Here is a 16,817-nt window from a genome sequence, read left to right as displayed (position 1 = left end):
AAACACTGAAGACAGCTTATGTTGGAGAGAATGTGGAGCAAGGGGAACACTCCTACACTTTTGGTGGGAATGCAACTTTTTACATGTACAGCCACTTTGAAAATCAGTATGGCAGTTTCTCAGAAAATTGGGAGTCAATCTTCCTCAAGACCCAGCTATACCACTCTTGGGCATATACCCAAGGAATGCTCAATCATATAACAAGGACACATGCTCAACTAAGTTCATAGCAGCATTATTCGTAATAGCCAGAACCTGAAAACAACCTGGGTGCTGTATTCTTATGGGCATACAAAGAAAATTTTAGGACTATGGTCAAGTCCTGACTGGAGTAGTCTGTGAGGCTTTATTCTCTGAGCCAGGTGTCTTGAAGTTGATTTTGGATGTTGGATGATCTGGGCCATGGTATCTTTGGAGATCTTTAAGCAGGTCTTGGCTGGTCAAACCATATTAGCCTAGAAGCAATCCACAGTATCTCATCTTCTGTGGAAACAAAAGCAGAACCTCTTTTCCAAAGCAGCGTATCCTTAGACATAAATTTTGAAATCAAGATATATTTAAAATATACATATTGATTTAACTCAGCAGTTTTTACAATCAAATCTCTCTCTGTAGTTAAAAATCACAAAGACAATATAATCCAGAGTCTGTGATTTCCATCTTTATATGGCTTATTTTTATACTATTTTTGCTTTCTCTTTAAAGACTTTATTTTTTAAAACTTTTCATTTCCTTATATAACTGTATGTATTCTTTTTCCTCTCTCTTCCAAGCCTACATACATTTTTACATACACTGTAAAATGTTTAGGGTTCATCATATCTGAATCTGTCTTATTCTAAATCTATAATCCTTTTCTGGCCAAGAGAGATTTCAAATTGGTAAACTGCGTGACCAGGACAAAAACCAGCAGCCTTGGCTGCTGACTCTATCCATTTCAGCTTTTCAACATGGTGGAGGTAATTCACCTCCAGCTCTGGGCCATGTGAATCATCAAAGCAGCCTGTAGACCAGAAACCTCTTTGTTTCTTTCTTCCTTCCTTCCTTCCTTCCTTCCTTCCTTCCTTCCTTCCTTCCTTCCTTCCTTCCTTCCTTCCTCCCTCCCTCCCTCCCTCCCTCCCTCCCTCCCTCTCTCTCTCTCTCTCTCTCTCTCTCTCTCTTTCTTTTTTTGTACTAGCAAAACCTAAATCCACCACACAGTGTAAGGTGCAGCTTGGAGATGCCTCTGTGTACCTCAGCAGGAATCCCCCATGCTGCAGGTCAAGCCTGCATGCCATGAACCCACCATAGAGTAGCTCAAGCCCGCAGGCTGTGGCTGGCCTGAGAGACACCACTAGGAAGCTGCTTTTACTCCACTTTAGAATTTTTTTAAGCTTTCTCAGGTTTTAGGTTGACATTTTAGCCACATAGAATGTTATGTAACTGTGGTGCCAAGAAGTATTGGAGGCTCATGATGTGGGAGGATGAAAGAATGGTAAGAAATACAAATTAATTTATTTTTAATGTGCAATTTTAAAAACTTTTCTGGCCTAACATGTAAGGCATCACATTTTTATTTTGGAAATATCAGAACTAGAGAACTAGATATAACCTAGGATACAGATTCTAGATTCTTCAAAATGTGAACAGTGAGAAAGAGTAATATAATGAGATCAACTTAATATAGCACATATGTGAGAGCTATAGAAAAAAAAGCACACCGTGTGTGTGTGTGTGTGTGTGTGTGTGTGTGTGTGTGTGTGTGTGTGTGTGTGTTAACTGCTTCAGCATGAAGAAGTAGTAACACAGAGAGAAGCAGAATATTCTTGGCCTACTAGCTCAGAGGGGAATGCAAACAGTCAAGGAAATTGTTGGTTGTATGTTATGAAATAAAAGCTATAAAATACGGAGTGGGAGAATAGAAAAATACTTAGACAATGTCAATACAAAATGAATAAATTGTTTTTAACACATCACACAAACGTGTCTTCCTATCCTTGCTAATGTCTGTCAAATAGTTCCTAAAGACTTAGCAAATGCTGCTGTGACTAGAGAAGCATATTTACTCCCACTTCTATGGACTGACATTCAGTAAATGCTTACTTTGTGTGATGTACCACGCTGCTTAATTTATGTCTCTTTCCACATCTAAACCTTAAAATAACGCTGATATGGGTTACCATTTTTGTTAAATATATAAAATATACATATAACTTTAAAAAGCTGAATAGAAAACAGACATTTGTTCATTTGATGTGGAAGACGGTTCTGCAGGGTTTTCTGTAGCCTACTATATCTCCCCTTGCTCTTACTGCAGAATGATGCAAAATATCAAATGAGTCACTTGTTAGTGATATGCTAATTAGAAGGACAGAGGAAGCTGGTATTGTGCACTTAAATAGATAGCGATAATTTTGTGAAAGCATTGCCCATATTTGATAACATAGACCACTGAAGCACACATAAAAAATTGCAGTTATAAAGTACTTAATTTTTGGACACTTGCAATAAACTGATAAAATCAGAAAGTTTCTGAAGTGTCACAACTTTAAACCTATGCATATAACTCATGAATTTAAGAACATGTTTGAGTGACACCCCGTCCAGTGATATCACAGTGACATCAGTGCATTTATTGTCCTAGATGATGAAAGCATAGATTTTTACAGTTTTGATCTTTTCTACTTTTCAACTTTTCTATAACTAATATTAAATACTAAATGCTATTTTGGTATGTTTATCATTGCCATGACAGAGTTTAATGCATTCTCCTGTTCCTTTGTTTCTGTCTTCCCTGTGCTCACATTCCTTTGTTTCTGTCTTCCCTGTGCTCACATCTCTGCAAAAAGGGCAAATGCATCAAAAGTAAACACAAGAAGCACAAGGAAGATGGTAGAATGTTTTATTTCCATAGTTTATATTGTTCTGGAATATTAGTTTAAGATGTATTATATTCATTTATGCTGTGGAATATTTGTTTAACAATGCAAAGATGTGTTGCATTCTTTTATATTGCATTTGTTTAACACTGTAAACCTATTATGCTGCCTTCTTAAACACTTGATTGGTCTAATAAAGAGCTGAACAGCCAATAGCAAGGCAGGAGGCAAGAACCAGTGGGTGTGGTAGGCAAAGAGAAAGAAGAACAAGAAGCAGGAGGAGAGAGAAAAGGAGACGGAGGGGAGGATGCCAGGGGCCAGCTATCCAGCCACATAACCAGCCACAGAGTAAGAAGGAAAGAAAGAAATATAGAATAAAGAAAGGTAAAAAGCCTTGAGGCAAAACATAGTTGAAGAGAAACAGGATAATTTAAGTTAGAAAATCTGGCTAGAAACAAGCCAAGCCAAGACTGGGCATTCATAAGTAAGAATAAGTCTCCATGTATTTATTTGGGAACTCGGTGGCGGGCTTCCAAAGAGTAAAAAAAAGCAAAACAACTACATTATATTGTCTAAATCTTTATGGGTATAAATAATACATTGATGAAACCTGTATTTTGAAAGAGAAAAGTAAACAAAATTCAGAAATTGTTTTAATAAGGTAATTAGGAAATACATTATAATTTAATATATGAAATTGGGTAACAGAAGTTTTTACTATATATAATATCTCAATAAAATTCAGCAATAAGGAAGGAAATTAGAAGAAAAAACTGAAAATAGCTTCATAACTTGTCATCCTCTAAGCCTGTAGAACTGTACAGTCTTCTGAAGACTTTTGTATGGAGGAAGTCAGACTGCTTTCATTCCTTTTCGGGCACATGGATACATAACGAGCCTTTACGAGTGCAAAGTCAGCCAGATTTCATTATAATCAGTATGAAAACACTTGAGACCCTCTTCTCTTTCAACTTGAACACATTTATACCCAGACCAACCTTGTGTAGAGCACATCTTCTAAGTATTATTTCAAGATTTTTTAAATAAAAATAGTGGCCACAATTTACAGTTATCAGATGTGCGCTGGCATTGGCTCATGCTGACTCTTTCCAACGAGACTTAGAGGTATAATTTGTCCTAACAAATTCAACCTTTGCTTTGGCTTCCTCTAGTCTTGCACAGGCTTTTTCAAAGATGAGTGTATCAATAACAAATTTCTCTTCATAGTGTCTTCTACGAATTTCTTCAGCCCTATGTGGAAAAAGGAAGAATAAAATGAGATAGTTGTTAGATTACTAAAACAATACAAATGGGGCTGCTATGGATAAATTCAGATGTTTTTCAAACAGACATTTATAAATGGGGAAAGGACAGAGCTCAGTCTACATAATATTATTACATTACTAAATGATATTCAATTCATGTTATACTAATATTTATGAGATTTCCATTGCAAAAACCTGAGAACCCTTGCACAGTTCTGTTTAGATTTCTCCCAGAGCATCCAAACTGCCTGTGTTAAGATTAGAACTTCTCTCCAAGAGTCAGGAGGTCCATGGTTTCTTTCACACTTCTGCAAGCAACAGGATGTCTTCCCTCAGAATTTCTTTATTATAGCCCCACCCACCCAATACCTTAGCATGTAACTATATTTGGAGATCGGACTTTCAAGAGGCAACTGAGGTTAGATGAGATTATGTGGATGGGTTCATATCCAACGCAGCTAATGCTCTTATGAAAAGAGGAACACACACTAGCAATGTGTGCTCAGGGAAGAATACATGTGAAGCCACTGTAAGGTGGAAGCCATCTGCAGTGGAGTAAAGAAGCTGAGGAAAACCACACCTATGTGCACTTCCAAGTCAGAGCAGTCAGAAAATAAGTCCCGTCTACTTAGGCTGCTCAGTCTATAGTATTTTGTTACAGCGAATCCACTGGACAAATTCTAACATATTCTAAGTTAGAAAGACCTAGATCAGATTACTCTAACATACCCAGGAAATGTCAAAGGATAGAAGAAAATGTCATTCATTCATTCATTTTCAAAGTATGACAGTATCTCCACATGCTCCAAACAGAAATAAGAATAAGTAGAAAGATTCCCTCAAAAAAAAAGTTCAGGGTAATTTAAGAGAAAGATATGGTGAGAACTTGCATCAAAACTCTTACTAAAACAAGAAACCTATTACAGAACAACACAAAGTAAGATAAGAAGTGAGGTAAATTTTGATAATGAAGCCTGTAACATGAGAGAAGACAAAACAAGATTCAAACATAAAATAACCTTTGAGACTTAAAAAATACACATTTCCAGGCAGGCAGAGAATTAGAGACAGATCATTTTTGTCAGAACTATTTTGTATACCATGAATGGCTAAAACTGAGGCAGAGAGAGCATCTTATCACCATATGTCCTGAGAGCTGAAAGACATCATTCTGCTCCATTCAGTTCCGGGGAAAGTCTCAGTTTGATTCATGAAGTACTACATTTCTACACAGGTATAATCAGAAATCTGGACTTAGGGAGTGGATTAGAAAGTTGAATTAGAAGCTTGCAATTTACTAACTGGATTCTGGCTGAGTTTTTAAAATTTGCTCTACCTAACCGTTAAGAAATAGATAATCTAACTCATAGGGGTAATTCAATAAAAGATAAAACAAGTTACACATTGTAAATTCTTTGAAGATGGCCTGCCATTTAATGAGTTCCTTTCCTGGATAGTTAGAGAGGGTGAGAGAGGGGTTATAGTTCTCTTTGGAGACATTGATCATCAGGGTTATCTGTGTGATCACTCCCAGAGAGCTGAAAATGGAGAAACTGTGGCAAGCTATAGCAAGTCAGGTTGGACAGCCAATCCTTTGGTATATAAAATCCATCTATGAGATTTAAGGAATGTAATTTTGGATGCATTATTTAAATTGCTTATGTCTGTTTTCTTCATCATTATGAAGAGGAAAGTCTAGCTTAGACATTTAGTAAGAAGCAATTAACAGAACAAGTACACAGCACAGGAGTAGAGATTTTGTCTGGCATAAGCTCCCTTTCAAACTCCAGTGCTGAAAAAAAAAAAAACCTGGTTACCATTTGATAATCACTCCATTGAAGTTAGCTACTTTGTTCTCAGTCTAGAAAATAGATAATGCATATAGCTGGCCATGTAACTGAGTATAAATCAAGGCAAAAACAACTTTAAACATTCAAAGAAAAGCTAACTGTAAAGAGTAAAGAAAAGTGTAAGTCATAGGAGTATAATGAAATCATCATGCTAAAAGATAAAAATAATGAACAATGAACAAATGTTAATAAAATAATTATTTAAAAGAATCAATGAGTGATCAATACACATGAATCAATTGTACTTCGACATATTGCCATCTAATAATTGGAAAAGGATGTCAATTCCATCTATCACACAAAACAGGCACACTTATTTATGGGTGTTTAAGAAAAGCTACAGAAAGTATACACCTGAAATGATGTTTCTGCTTTGAAAAGCTGAAATGATTACTTGGGCCCACTTGGAGAACCCAAGATAATCTTTTTAATATGGACTAACTAACACCCTTACACATGTGTGTGGAGTCCATGCCACCAACATGTATACCAGGATGGCCACTCAGCATTGCCACCTCTCTGGGGACTGGATCTCAATAACCTTCTTCTTGTGTTCAATGATTCTAACAGAGTTATCACATCAAATATAATGTTGGTGATATTAAAGAAGGTGGAAACAAATTAGAAATTTTACCATGGTCAACAATTTGAAGACAATATTAAACTTCCAATTCTTCTCAAACCAAGATATCCATTTCACACAATTCCAATTTCTATACTAGAAGCATTCATAGTAGGAACTAACACACACTTTAAATAAGAAATGGAACCTTACCCTGAATAGCAGATACAGAATGTAGAAATAATTGATGCCATCTAGAATTTTCTGCATATGGATATAATGTGCTGAAGGAATTCAAACTTGAGGACTAATATTCCTTTAGGAAATAAAGTAGCCTGCTGGGAAGTCGAGCATATGGTTGTGTTTCTATCTGAAGCTTTACATTTGGTGAAGGCTTGAAGCTGTTCTTGTCAGCGGTAGGAGAAATAATGGGTAACTGAGCAATAGATGAAGTGAGGTTTATAAAAATCACAGGGTGCTAATTTTGTCTAGCTAGTAAAGTTGGACTGACAATGGAGATACTTGGAATGGCCATAGGCTGAACTTAGTAGTAGAAGACAGCACAGAGAAGGGCTACAGAAATATTAGACAGAATGCATGTAACAATCTGAAGAATGTGGACCCTACAGCAGACAGGAAATGCATAAGGTTGGCATTTGACAGATAAGTATCATCACATAATTCTGGAATGCATGTGGTGAAGTCAAATGAATATAACGTTGATAGACACAACTAACTATGTTTCCACAAATAACTATGGAAGAGTTTAACAGCTCAGAGATAGAGCAGTTCCTAATAAATAGAGGTCTTTTATGTGTATGTGAAGGTAAGTTATTACCTAGTCATTAATGTGAAAAGTGCTTGGAGCATCTTTCACATTAATATGTTCTTGTCATGAAAACAGGAGCACTGTCTTATCAATTTGAAAATTATAAATATACAAGATGCTGTTCAGAGAAAACCTTTATAAACTAAGATATAAAGACCACAATGAATGCCAGGAAGTGGTGGCATACACCTTTTAATCCCAGCACTTGTTAGGCAGAGGCAGGTGGATCTCTGTGAGTTCAAGGCCAGCCTGGTCTACAGAGTGAGTTCCAGGGCAGGCTTCAAAGCTACACAGAGAAACCCTGTCTTGAAAAAAACAAAACAAAACAAAAACAAAAAAGAAAAAACAATACAAAACAGAAAGACCACAATGAATGCTCCAGTTTGAATATGAAATGTTCTCTGATGGCTCATGTGTTTGACAATTTGTCCCAAATCTGGACTTTTTGTTTCATTTGGTTTGAGTATTTTTGTTTTGTCTTATTGGTCTTTTGCTTGTTTGTTTTGATGTGTGTGTGTGTGAAAGAGAGAGACAGAGATAGAGACAGAGAACTTAAACAGGGATGGCCATGGAGGTAGGGAGTGCCAGGAGGAGATTGGGAGAAGAAAGTGGCATGATCAAAATATATAAGAAATAAAATGAAATGAAATTTCGAAGAAAAAGAAGAAATAAACTGCAAAAAAAATATAGGGAAATGTGAAAATGCTTTTTGAGTGGAGGACAAAAGATGATTTTTTTTCCATTATGTGTATTCTTTGCATTATAGACGGAGAGTCTAAAGATGAAAGGTAGTCACACAGAGACAACAGTCATCTACGTGTCATGTTTCTCCCTGGAGAAAAGAAGGCCTTTTCATGCATACACAGACAGCACTTTATCACTCAGCAGATACCAGGAAGTGTGATTTTCACCGTAGCACAGGTAATTATGCTCCTATAGCCCCCCTTCACACTGCAGACTTACCAGGCCCTGGCAAAGTGCACAGCAGAGAAAAATGAGACAATATGAGTATAGTCAGAAGGGTAAGAAATTGGAGGAGCATTTGCTGTCTATAACAATGCTTAGTGTTATAATAAGAGGTTAAAACTAAAAAGAAGTCAAAAAGCAAAAGATTTAAAGAAGACTCTAGATTAAAACAAAATATATTGCCTGAAATATCAAATATCCTGTGAACAATGGCAATATGTCCACTTCAATAAGCACTTACAGGATCAGAACTGTTGAGGGATGGGATGTGGTTCATGCCTCAATTGTATGAAGTTCTGGCTTCAATTGCCAGCAGCACATATACCAGGCATTGTGCCACATACCTTATAGTCCTCTTGAGGTTGAGGCAGGAGCATCAGAAGTTCAAAGTCACTCTTTGCTACACAGTGTGAGGCCCACCTGAGCTACATGAGACCCTGTCTCAAACAAAGAAACAGAATCCCCCAGTTAAGATTTACAGATGACACAGAAAGAGTCCAAGCGAGGAGGGCAGAGGTAGGGTCTGTGGAGAAGGATCAAGTGAGTTCTTAGAGACTACACCAGTTTCAATTAGAGGAGATACTGTGGTAACAAAGTTGGCTCTATCTCAGATGCCCTCTAGAAATCAGAAGACAGGGAAAGCATTCCTAGTGGGCAGCGAGGACCTGGAGTGTGCTGCCACACTGCCAGGCACAGCACAGCAGTGACCGGCTGTGCAACCGTAAACACAGCAGGTTTTCTCCAATGATGGGAAGAAAGGGAAGAAGAGTTCTTCTGCTTCCCAATCTTTGGTAACAAGCCAGCACATGATTTTCACCTTTTAGTTTGTTTCTGTTTTCCAAGTATAAAGTGTCAAGCTATAGGGAAACACAGGGATAGAATTCAGCACTACCTGTAAATTGCAGTGGACTAAGGGCTCGGCTGTGCCTTAGCCATGTGCCTACCTGAGCTCCTTCATTTGCCTCATCAAACTTTGCCTATATTTTTGTGTTTTCCTTTTTTCCTTAACATTCAGGTGCTTCGCTCTTAAGTCACTCGAATTTTTCTTCCGTCTGTCATCTTGAATGATTCCTTTGAGCAGAAGGGACCGCTCATTGCTGATGGTCTGCACTAAAGAATGGTCTGCAGCATTTAGCTTTTTTTCAGCTAGAAACATAGTTTTCCTCTCTCTAACTTTTTCAAGGTAGGCAAGTTTTTCCTTCCAAACTTGCCGTAAGCCTTTCTGGATCATCTCATTATCCTGTTCTATTAGTTTTTGTGTCATATAAAAGTTCCTCCTTAAATTCTCTCTAACACTGAGCCTAGCTCTTTCCTGGGCAATTTGTGCCCTGACTACCGCTGTTGATTTTTCTGCTTGTTTTTCTTGGCGCTTTCGTTCTACGTGATATTTATCAAGATCAGTAAGAAGGTGGAGATTCAAGCCTGCGATTGTGGAAGTTACAAAGTCTCTCCTTTCGTTCAGCTCCTTCAGTGTCACTCTCTGAATGGCTGGCTTTGGACGAGTGGCAGGAAGTGGCAGAAGATAATCTGGGAAATAATCTCTTTTCATCTCCTTCAACACCGCACCATACTTGAGTGATCTAGGAGGATATAAAGGAATCTTCATGGCAGATATCCTAAACCCAGTGTCCACTTCTTCATCCTCAGAGTCAGCTTTAGACTCCTTCTCATCTATATCAGAGCAGACAGAAAAACAACGTAAGAGCTAAGCTTATTTTCTCTTCAAAAACCTTGGAAACTACATAAAATACATTGGGAGGAATGTTCTCACTTTAAGCACATTTCCCCCGGGTTTTAACTTGTGATATTGGACAAGAAAACCACATTACAGCGTCTCCCCATGTAAATGTATTTCATATGATTGTTGTCCCCTGTACTACCTCTCACAGTTATTTAAATTGCACAGCTTCAGTAGTATCACTTTATCTTACAGGTGGTACTTAGACATAGTACTTATTAGTAAGTATATGGTAGTTAGGCAGTTTTTATGCACTTAGGCATAGTGTTTACATACTCGGGAATATGTTTTACAGAGTTAGACATCATGTTTTCATATATTTAGACATAGATATCCATGTGAGGAGATCAAGCAATTTAATGTATAGCATTAAATAATGAATTAAACAAACAATCAAAAATGCAATATTTGAGGATACAAAGCCAAAGTACCCAAAGGTAAATATAAAAATATGGCTAAAGCCAGACAGTGGAACCCATGTTGGTGAGGGCAGAGCCTCCCACTGTTTCCCTGAATAGCCCAGCAACTTTTCTGTATCTGTGACCCCCTCTTAACCCACAGTATTGCTCCAGAAACCACTCATGACTATCAGTTTACATTCCTGTAATGGGGCTGGTTTTTCATGCCTTTGTGCAAAAGAAAACAAACTTTACTGTTTTCTCACAGGCAAGATGGAGTCTGGTGCTAACTTCTAGCTGTGGTCACATGCTATGGAAAGGAGCACTGGTATAAGGAGCTGTTCTTATACATTCATACACCACATTTGCCCATCAGTGGGCCTTCAGGGTGCACTTATGCTTCATGCAGAATGTTGTTTTGTCTACTGTCTGTTCAGACAGATTCTTTCCATTTTAATGCCTTTTCATACAGCATTTCTCTATAATCCATAAACAAGAAAGGATTCTTAAAGTCTTATGTCAGTTTCTTCAACATGTCATGGTCACATGCCACCAAAGGAAAGTATGGGTAACATAGCAGACATAGAGATTCAGGAAGAGATGCATCTCCTTGAATTTCAACTCTATCCTAATATTTTACATAAAACTAACGTCATAGAGTGAGGAGTTGATTCAACTCTTTAGCAGTTACAGTTGTTGGAAGGAAGGATGGACAAATGGAGATACTAACTGGATCCTCAAGAGTAAAATTGCTTGAACTACCTAAGATCTTGAGAATGGAGCCAATCTGACCGGGTTAAAATCCTACTTCTGTCACCATGTGGTCTAGGAATGTAACCTAATTCTCTACTTTTCATGCTTAGATAAAATAATGTGTAATTAATATGCCTAATTCTTTTATACCTATTCGTGTAAACCTGTTGACTCTTTGCTTCTGTTGTGAAAATATTCAGGTTCTTTTTCCAATATTTAGTTATGCTTTTCTGTCACTGAATTACATGAGTTTGTTAAGTATTTTATATCTTGTGGCATATCCTATATGCAATACATAAATAAATTATCCTATTCCATGCACTATATTTTTGTTTTATTTATTATTTTTGTTATATAACAAATAGTTAATTTGATGTAGTCTCAATTTTTAATTTTGCTACCCATTTTATGTATATATAAAAATAAAGTGTTGGTAAGATTCCTGTCAAGAATAATGCCTTTGTGTTTTCTCTACAAGTGTTACAGTTCCAGGTCTTATAATAATTAAGTTTCTGGTCAATTGCAAATTGCTTTTTTGTGAAAGATATAAGACAAGAATACTTTTTTTATTTTTTGAAGTGGACATATCCATCTTTTCCAACACTACTGATTATTAATCCTGTTTATTCTTTGCTAATTATTCAGTATCTTTGTCATTTGTTGGCACATGTGACCTTTGGTTCATGTCTGTGTGCATGACAAGAGAGTTTTAGGAATTATTGTTATGCTTCTAAATATAACTACTCTACTTAGAGACAATTTCTTTTTCAGAAGAAGAGTCCAACGTCCTTCTGCAGGATTTAGGAATAAGAAGGAGATCAGAAAGTTCAATAATAAATGAATATGGTATCTACAGAAAGTTTTAGCCAAAGAGAAGAGATATCTCTACCATGAAAATTATGAAACATTAACAAAATAATCTGAAGTATCATTTGTTCATGTTCTCATTCTGTTCTCTGCAGACTAGAGTATCTCAGTGCTAAGAAGTAATTCAGTAACATCGCCACTGTGCACGTTCTGCTTGCTTCAGCAGACACTTCTAGGAGGGACCCAAGCAACGACAACATCAGCAGACATGCTAACACCCAACCTGAATACTCTCAGATTCCCACACCTAGATGAAGACTACAGGCAACTAATGACTGTTGAGAGAAGAAAAATTAGCCTCTTGCAGGCATGAGTCCCTGAGTTTTTCATCTAATACGAAATGGTCAAGACCTGAGATCATATACACACAAAAAAAAAAAGACTCAGCATGATTTATTTATGTTTGTGCCTCTCTCTCTCTCTCTCTCTCTCTCTCTCTCTCTCTCTCTCTCTCTCTCTCTGTGTGTGTGTGTGTGTGTGTGTGTGTGTGTGTGTGTGTGTGTGTGTGTATAACGATAATAAAGAAAGAGAAGCCATCAATCTGAGAGGGCAACAAGGGGGAAACATGGAATATGGGGGGGGGTGGAGGCAAGAGAAAGGACAAAATTATGTAATTATATTTTAATTAAAATTATATTAACAAAAATGTTTTACTAATATTAGATTTCAAATTAACATTCTATTTTTGAATTAATGAAATGATAATAAATATACTTCAAGAGAAATGGACTAAAGGTTACCTGTCTATACACGTGGAGGGAACAATAGGAGCTGTGGCACAGCCTTTGGATGTGAAGGGCGCTGACATAAAATAATATATGAACTGTCATGTTATGGTGCAAAAAAGCAGAGGGGAAAGTGACATTAGCTCATTTTGTTCTGCGTGTCTGACTCAGGCGGCATGCAGGGAAATGCCTGAAGATACAATGGTGCAGAGTTCTCAGACATTGCTTGATACTGCCATTGAAACAGCCTTTTACTCAACATACTGCATCATGGGAAAGATGATTCATATAGTGCAGTTTAACACTCCTCACTCATACAGTAACTTTTTAAATTTAGAGAAAAAAGAATTGGCATTTGAAATGTAGTCTTAGAAATAACAGCTACTTCACTGATTTAAATAGTAGTCCTGATATTACATAAAAGCCAGATGTTATCATCATTTCTAGCTGTGCTGAAGCACCACAACAGGGTGAAATGCTATGGGGGAAATTGAGCGTGTCCATAGGTGTCCCTGACACTCCTGACTGCGCCAGGAGCCCTTTAACACCCACCAAAAACGAACGCTTCTTCTCACCCTTAGGCTAAAGCAACCATCTTTAACAAAGTGTGACTTTTGACCACGTAACAAAAATGGAAAACATTCCTGTGTAAGAGTTATGCTTGTTTTCTCAAGGCCTCACAGATCTGCCTATTATGCTTTCATCAGGTAAAATAAGGGAACATGAAAGGCTGCCATCCCTGCCAAGGAGACATGAGGCACATGAATCATTGGAGGACTAAATGGAGCCCTCCAGTCCTGAAAATAGAAAAAAAAATTGCAAAGAAACCTTTGTAGCTTATCATATTCTTTTACCCTAAAATCATTCACGAGTCAAATATGATAGGAAAACTTTTTACTTTTTTTCCCAGTTTTTTCTTAAGAAGAGGCCTAAACAATTATCCATAAAATAAAATAATGAACTATTACTTCATATTGTTTGGCTGTGTAACAAAGGGACATTGACATATCTCTCAGTCCATGTCTGAGAATTTGAACTCACACCTTATTTTTAAAATAGGAAGTTAGCCTAGCTGACAAATGTAAATACTGAAGGTCATGTGATTCTATTCAGTGGAAGAGGAAGATATTTAAAAATTTTTATTTAATTTCAAATGAGAATATGAAGAAACAAGAGAACAGTCAGGGTGGGCAGTGATGAACATTCTCGAAGAAAAGATAAACTACATTAAGGTTATAAGGCAGAAAACTGCAAAGCAGACCCCAGTGATCAATTAAAAAGTGGTAGTAGTTGTAGCCAGAGAAATGAAGCAAGGTCAGATGTTGTATAGCATTCTAGGTCACAGAAAATGATGATCTGTGCAACCACATAAATACAGAATATATATGATTTGTGGCATATATGTACAGAAGATATATGATTGTTGCCATAAGGAGAATATATTTGAACATGGATCACAAGACTATAAGAGGGTATCTGGTTAAGAGATAAGATGGGCCGGGCGGTGGTGGCGCACGCCTTTAATCTCAGCACTCGAGAGGCAGATCCAGGCAGATCTCTGTGAGTTCGAGGCCAGCCTGGGCTCCCAAATGAGTCCCAGGAAAGGCACAAAGCTACACAGAGAAACCCTGTCTCAAAAAACAAAAAACAAAAAACAAAAAAAAAAAAAGAGAGAGACAAGATGGTGATTCATACAATTTGTGTTGATACACTGTAAAGCTACAGAATAATACAAACATGTGGAATGCTTCATATATAAAGCCAGAGGGCTTGCTGATGAATTACATGGCATCATAAAAAAATAAGTCATCAAAGATTAATAATAGCATCTACATTGCATGAATAGGTGGACGATAATAACGTTTGTTGGGAAAGGGAAGCATGGAGGAAAAATATGTTTAGTAAACTACATTAAAATGTGTGCAGTGTACTGTTCCCACAGTGTATAGTGTCTGTACTTAAGCATATAACAAATATTCTACTAATTAAAAAGCCTAAGTAAATTTATTTCCCCAAAACATCTTTTAAGTTTTTTATTAATACAATATATTTTCAAAATGTTGTCTTCTTACAGTAAGAATATTCCTTTGGACTAACATAAATTGTTCATATTTACATACTTGTTAGTAAAACCTGAAGTCAGAAGGGTAGCAGCTCACAAGTGCAAGACCAGCCTGATCTATACAGTAGGTTTCAGGCCAGAGAAGAATATGTAGTGAACACCATTCCCCTCCCCCACCAAATCCCAGAAATGCAACAGAAGACCCTGTGGGAAACATACACTTCTGTGGAATTATTAGATTAGAAAAATCAGATCAAGGTTGAAGCATAGGTTATTGTTTCCCAGTTTGCATGAACTATTTCCATGACATCGCTACACAAGGGTTTACTTTGAAATGGTGTACTTACCAAAAGGCATTTGATAAGTGGGCTGTTCCATTTTGACAATAGCTGTACTTCTCTACCCAAGAGCCAAACAACCAGGTGTTATTATACCTGGTTTTCCATCATCTCACAAGTTTTCTGGTCAGTAGACCTCAGGAACACAGAAGCCTGTATCATTTATGGCTGAAAGACCTCATTTGATCATTCTGAATGTATTACAGATTTATAATCCATCTTTGAAGTGCCAATGGGTCTCACCTTATTTAAAATCAAGTAATTATGGCACAATCCTTCACAAATGGATGTGAACTGGCTATTATTGTTGGCAAGTTCTCTCAGCACAGGGACATGGCGCTAAATAGTGCACAGAGTTTAGAGTATTATTGATCACAAGAGAAATAAAGGATGAGGTAAATAAGGGGAGATGAAGGATGAAATAAAGAAGCCAGTGGCACCAACTTCTATAATTTACAGAGCACTTTCTGGTCTTTGAGGTGTGAAAATGCAGTCAGTGACACTGACTCACACCTGCAGTTTTCTGCTTTGTGACAACACAACAGGTTGTCTGTGAAGTCTTCCCCTAGGTCATTACACATGGACTTACAGTAGGATAGACAGGTTATCTAAGATATGAACAATGAAATGTAAGACCATCAAAAGCTAAAGTTACAGAAAATGTCACCCTCTACTCATAAAATAGCTGTTCTGTGACAAACTTGCACCAGGTGAATTACACTGTTCAGAATTATACACCCATCTTTCTTCTCTCTCTCTCTCTCTCTCTCTCTCTCTCTCTCTCTCTCTCTCTCTCTCTCTCTCTCTCTCTCTCTCTCTCTCATCTATCCTACTCTCTGTTTCTCACTCTGAGTGAAGGGGTATGTGTACATGAGTGTGCAGAGACCACAGGAGGTCAGAGGCCTTTGAGTGCCTGGATATGGAGTTATAGGAGGTTGAGTCACCCAGTGTTGACATATGCAACAGAACTGTAGTCCTCTGCAAGAGCAGTGCACACGCTTCAATTTCAATTCTTCTGTCCAGCCTACTCAGTTGTCTACTTCTGAAAATTACTCCTTCTGTAGAACTATCCAAGATCATGTTTTTCTGTAATCTTTCAGTAAAACTATTACTCATTATATTCTTAAAATATATCCTATTTTCAAATTTATAAATAAGGAATAGTGAATATTAAAACAATAACTTCAACACAATTTTTATGGCCATTCAAATTAATTTTAAATTAAATGAAACATTTGGGTCTTGGTAGCCAACAGGTTAGTGAGTGCTTGTAGTTACTTCCATTGTTGTGATTTTGCTCCTGCTGGTTACAGCCATATTGCAGCACCAGTTTTTTTTTATTTCATATTCCTTTGGAGATATATTTAAGCTACTGTAAATATTAACTACTGAACTATCACAATACATACTGGAGCCCATGTCAAAGGTAAGGCAGCTTTGTCTGTGGTATGAGAAAGTAACACTTGCATTCACTACCTTGGTGAAACTTTTCTGTGAAGATGTTTCCTTGTAACTGTCTTGATGCTCATTTCTAAAAAAGATACTAATCATTAGGATTTTGACAAGACTGTGTGCATGGATAGGCTGCTGTGGACACTTGCAGATG

General features: G+C 37.2%; 1 protein-coding gene across 5 annotated transcripts in view; it reads right to left on the bottom strand.

Annotated features, from left to right (window-relative positions):
- Positions 1 to 3,421: 3,421 nt before the first annotated feature.
- The window catches only part of Lrriq3 (leucine rich repeats and IQ motif containing 3), a 113,473-nt gene continuing 100,077 nt past the window's right edge, over positions 3,422 to 16,817 (bottom strand). For all 5 annotated transcript variants that reach the window (XM_042280196.2, XM_006974956.4, XM_015993804.3 and 2 more), the window contains 2 exons: positions 9,275 to 10,001; positions 3,422 to 4,109 (listed from right to left, as the gene is read on the bottom strand). In XM_042280196.2, the coding sequence (XP_042136130.1) occupies positions 3,953 to 4,109; positions 9,275 to 10,001 (884 nt within the window). In that variant the 3' untranslated portion in view covers positions 3,422 to 3,952. The remainder of the gene's footprint in view (positions 4,110 to 9,274; positions 10,002 to 16,817) is intronic.

The sequence above is a fragment of the Peromyscus maniculatus genome, chromosome 6, assembly GCF_049852395.1.
Source record: "Peromyscus maniculatus bairdii isolate BWxNUB_F1_BW_parent chromosome 6, HU_Pman_BW_mat_3.1, whole genome shotgun sequence".
NCBI lineage: Eukaryota > Metazoa > Chordata > Mammalia > Rodentia > Cricetidae > Peromyscus > Peromyscus maniculatus.
Note: the sequence above shows the minus strand (reverse complement) of the source record. Positions and strands in the feature narration are given on the sequence as shown.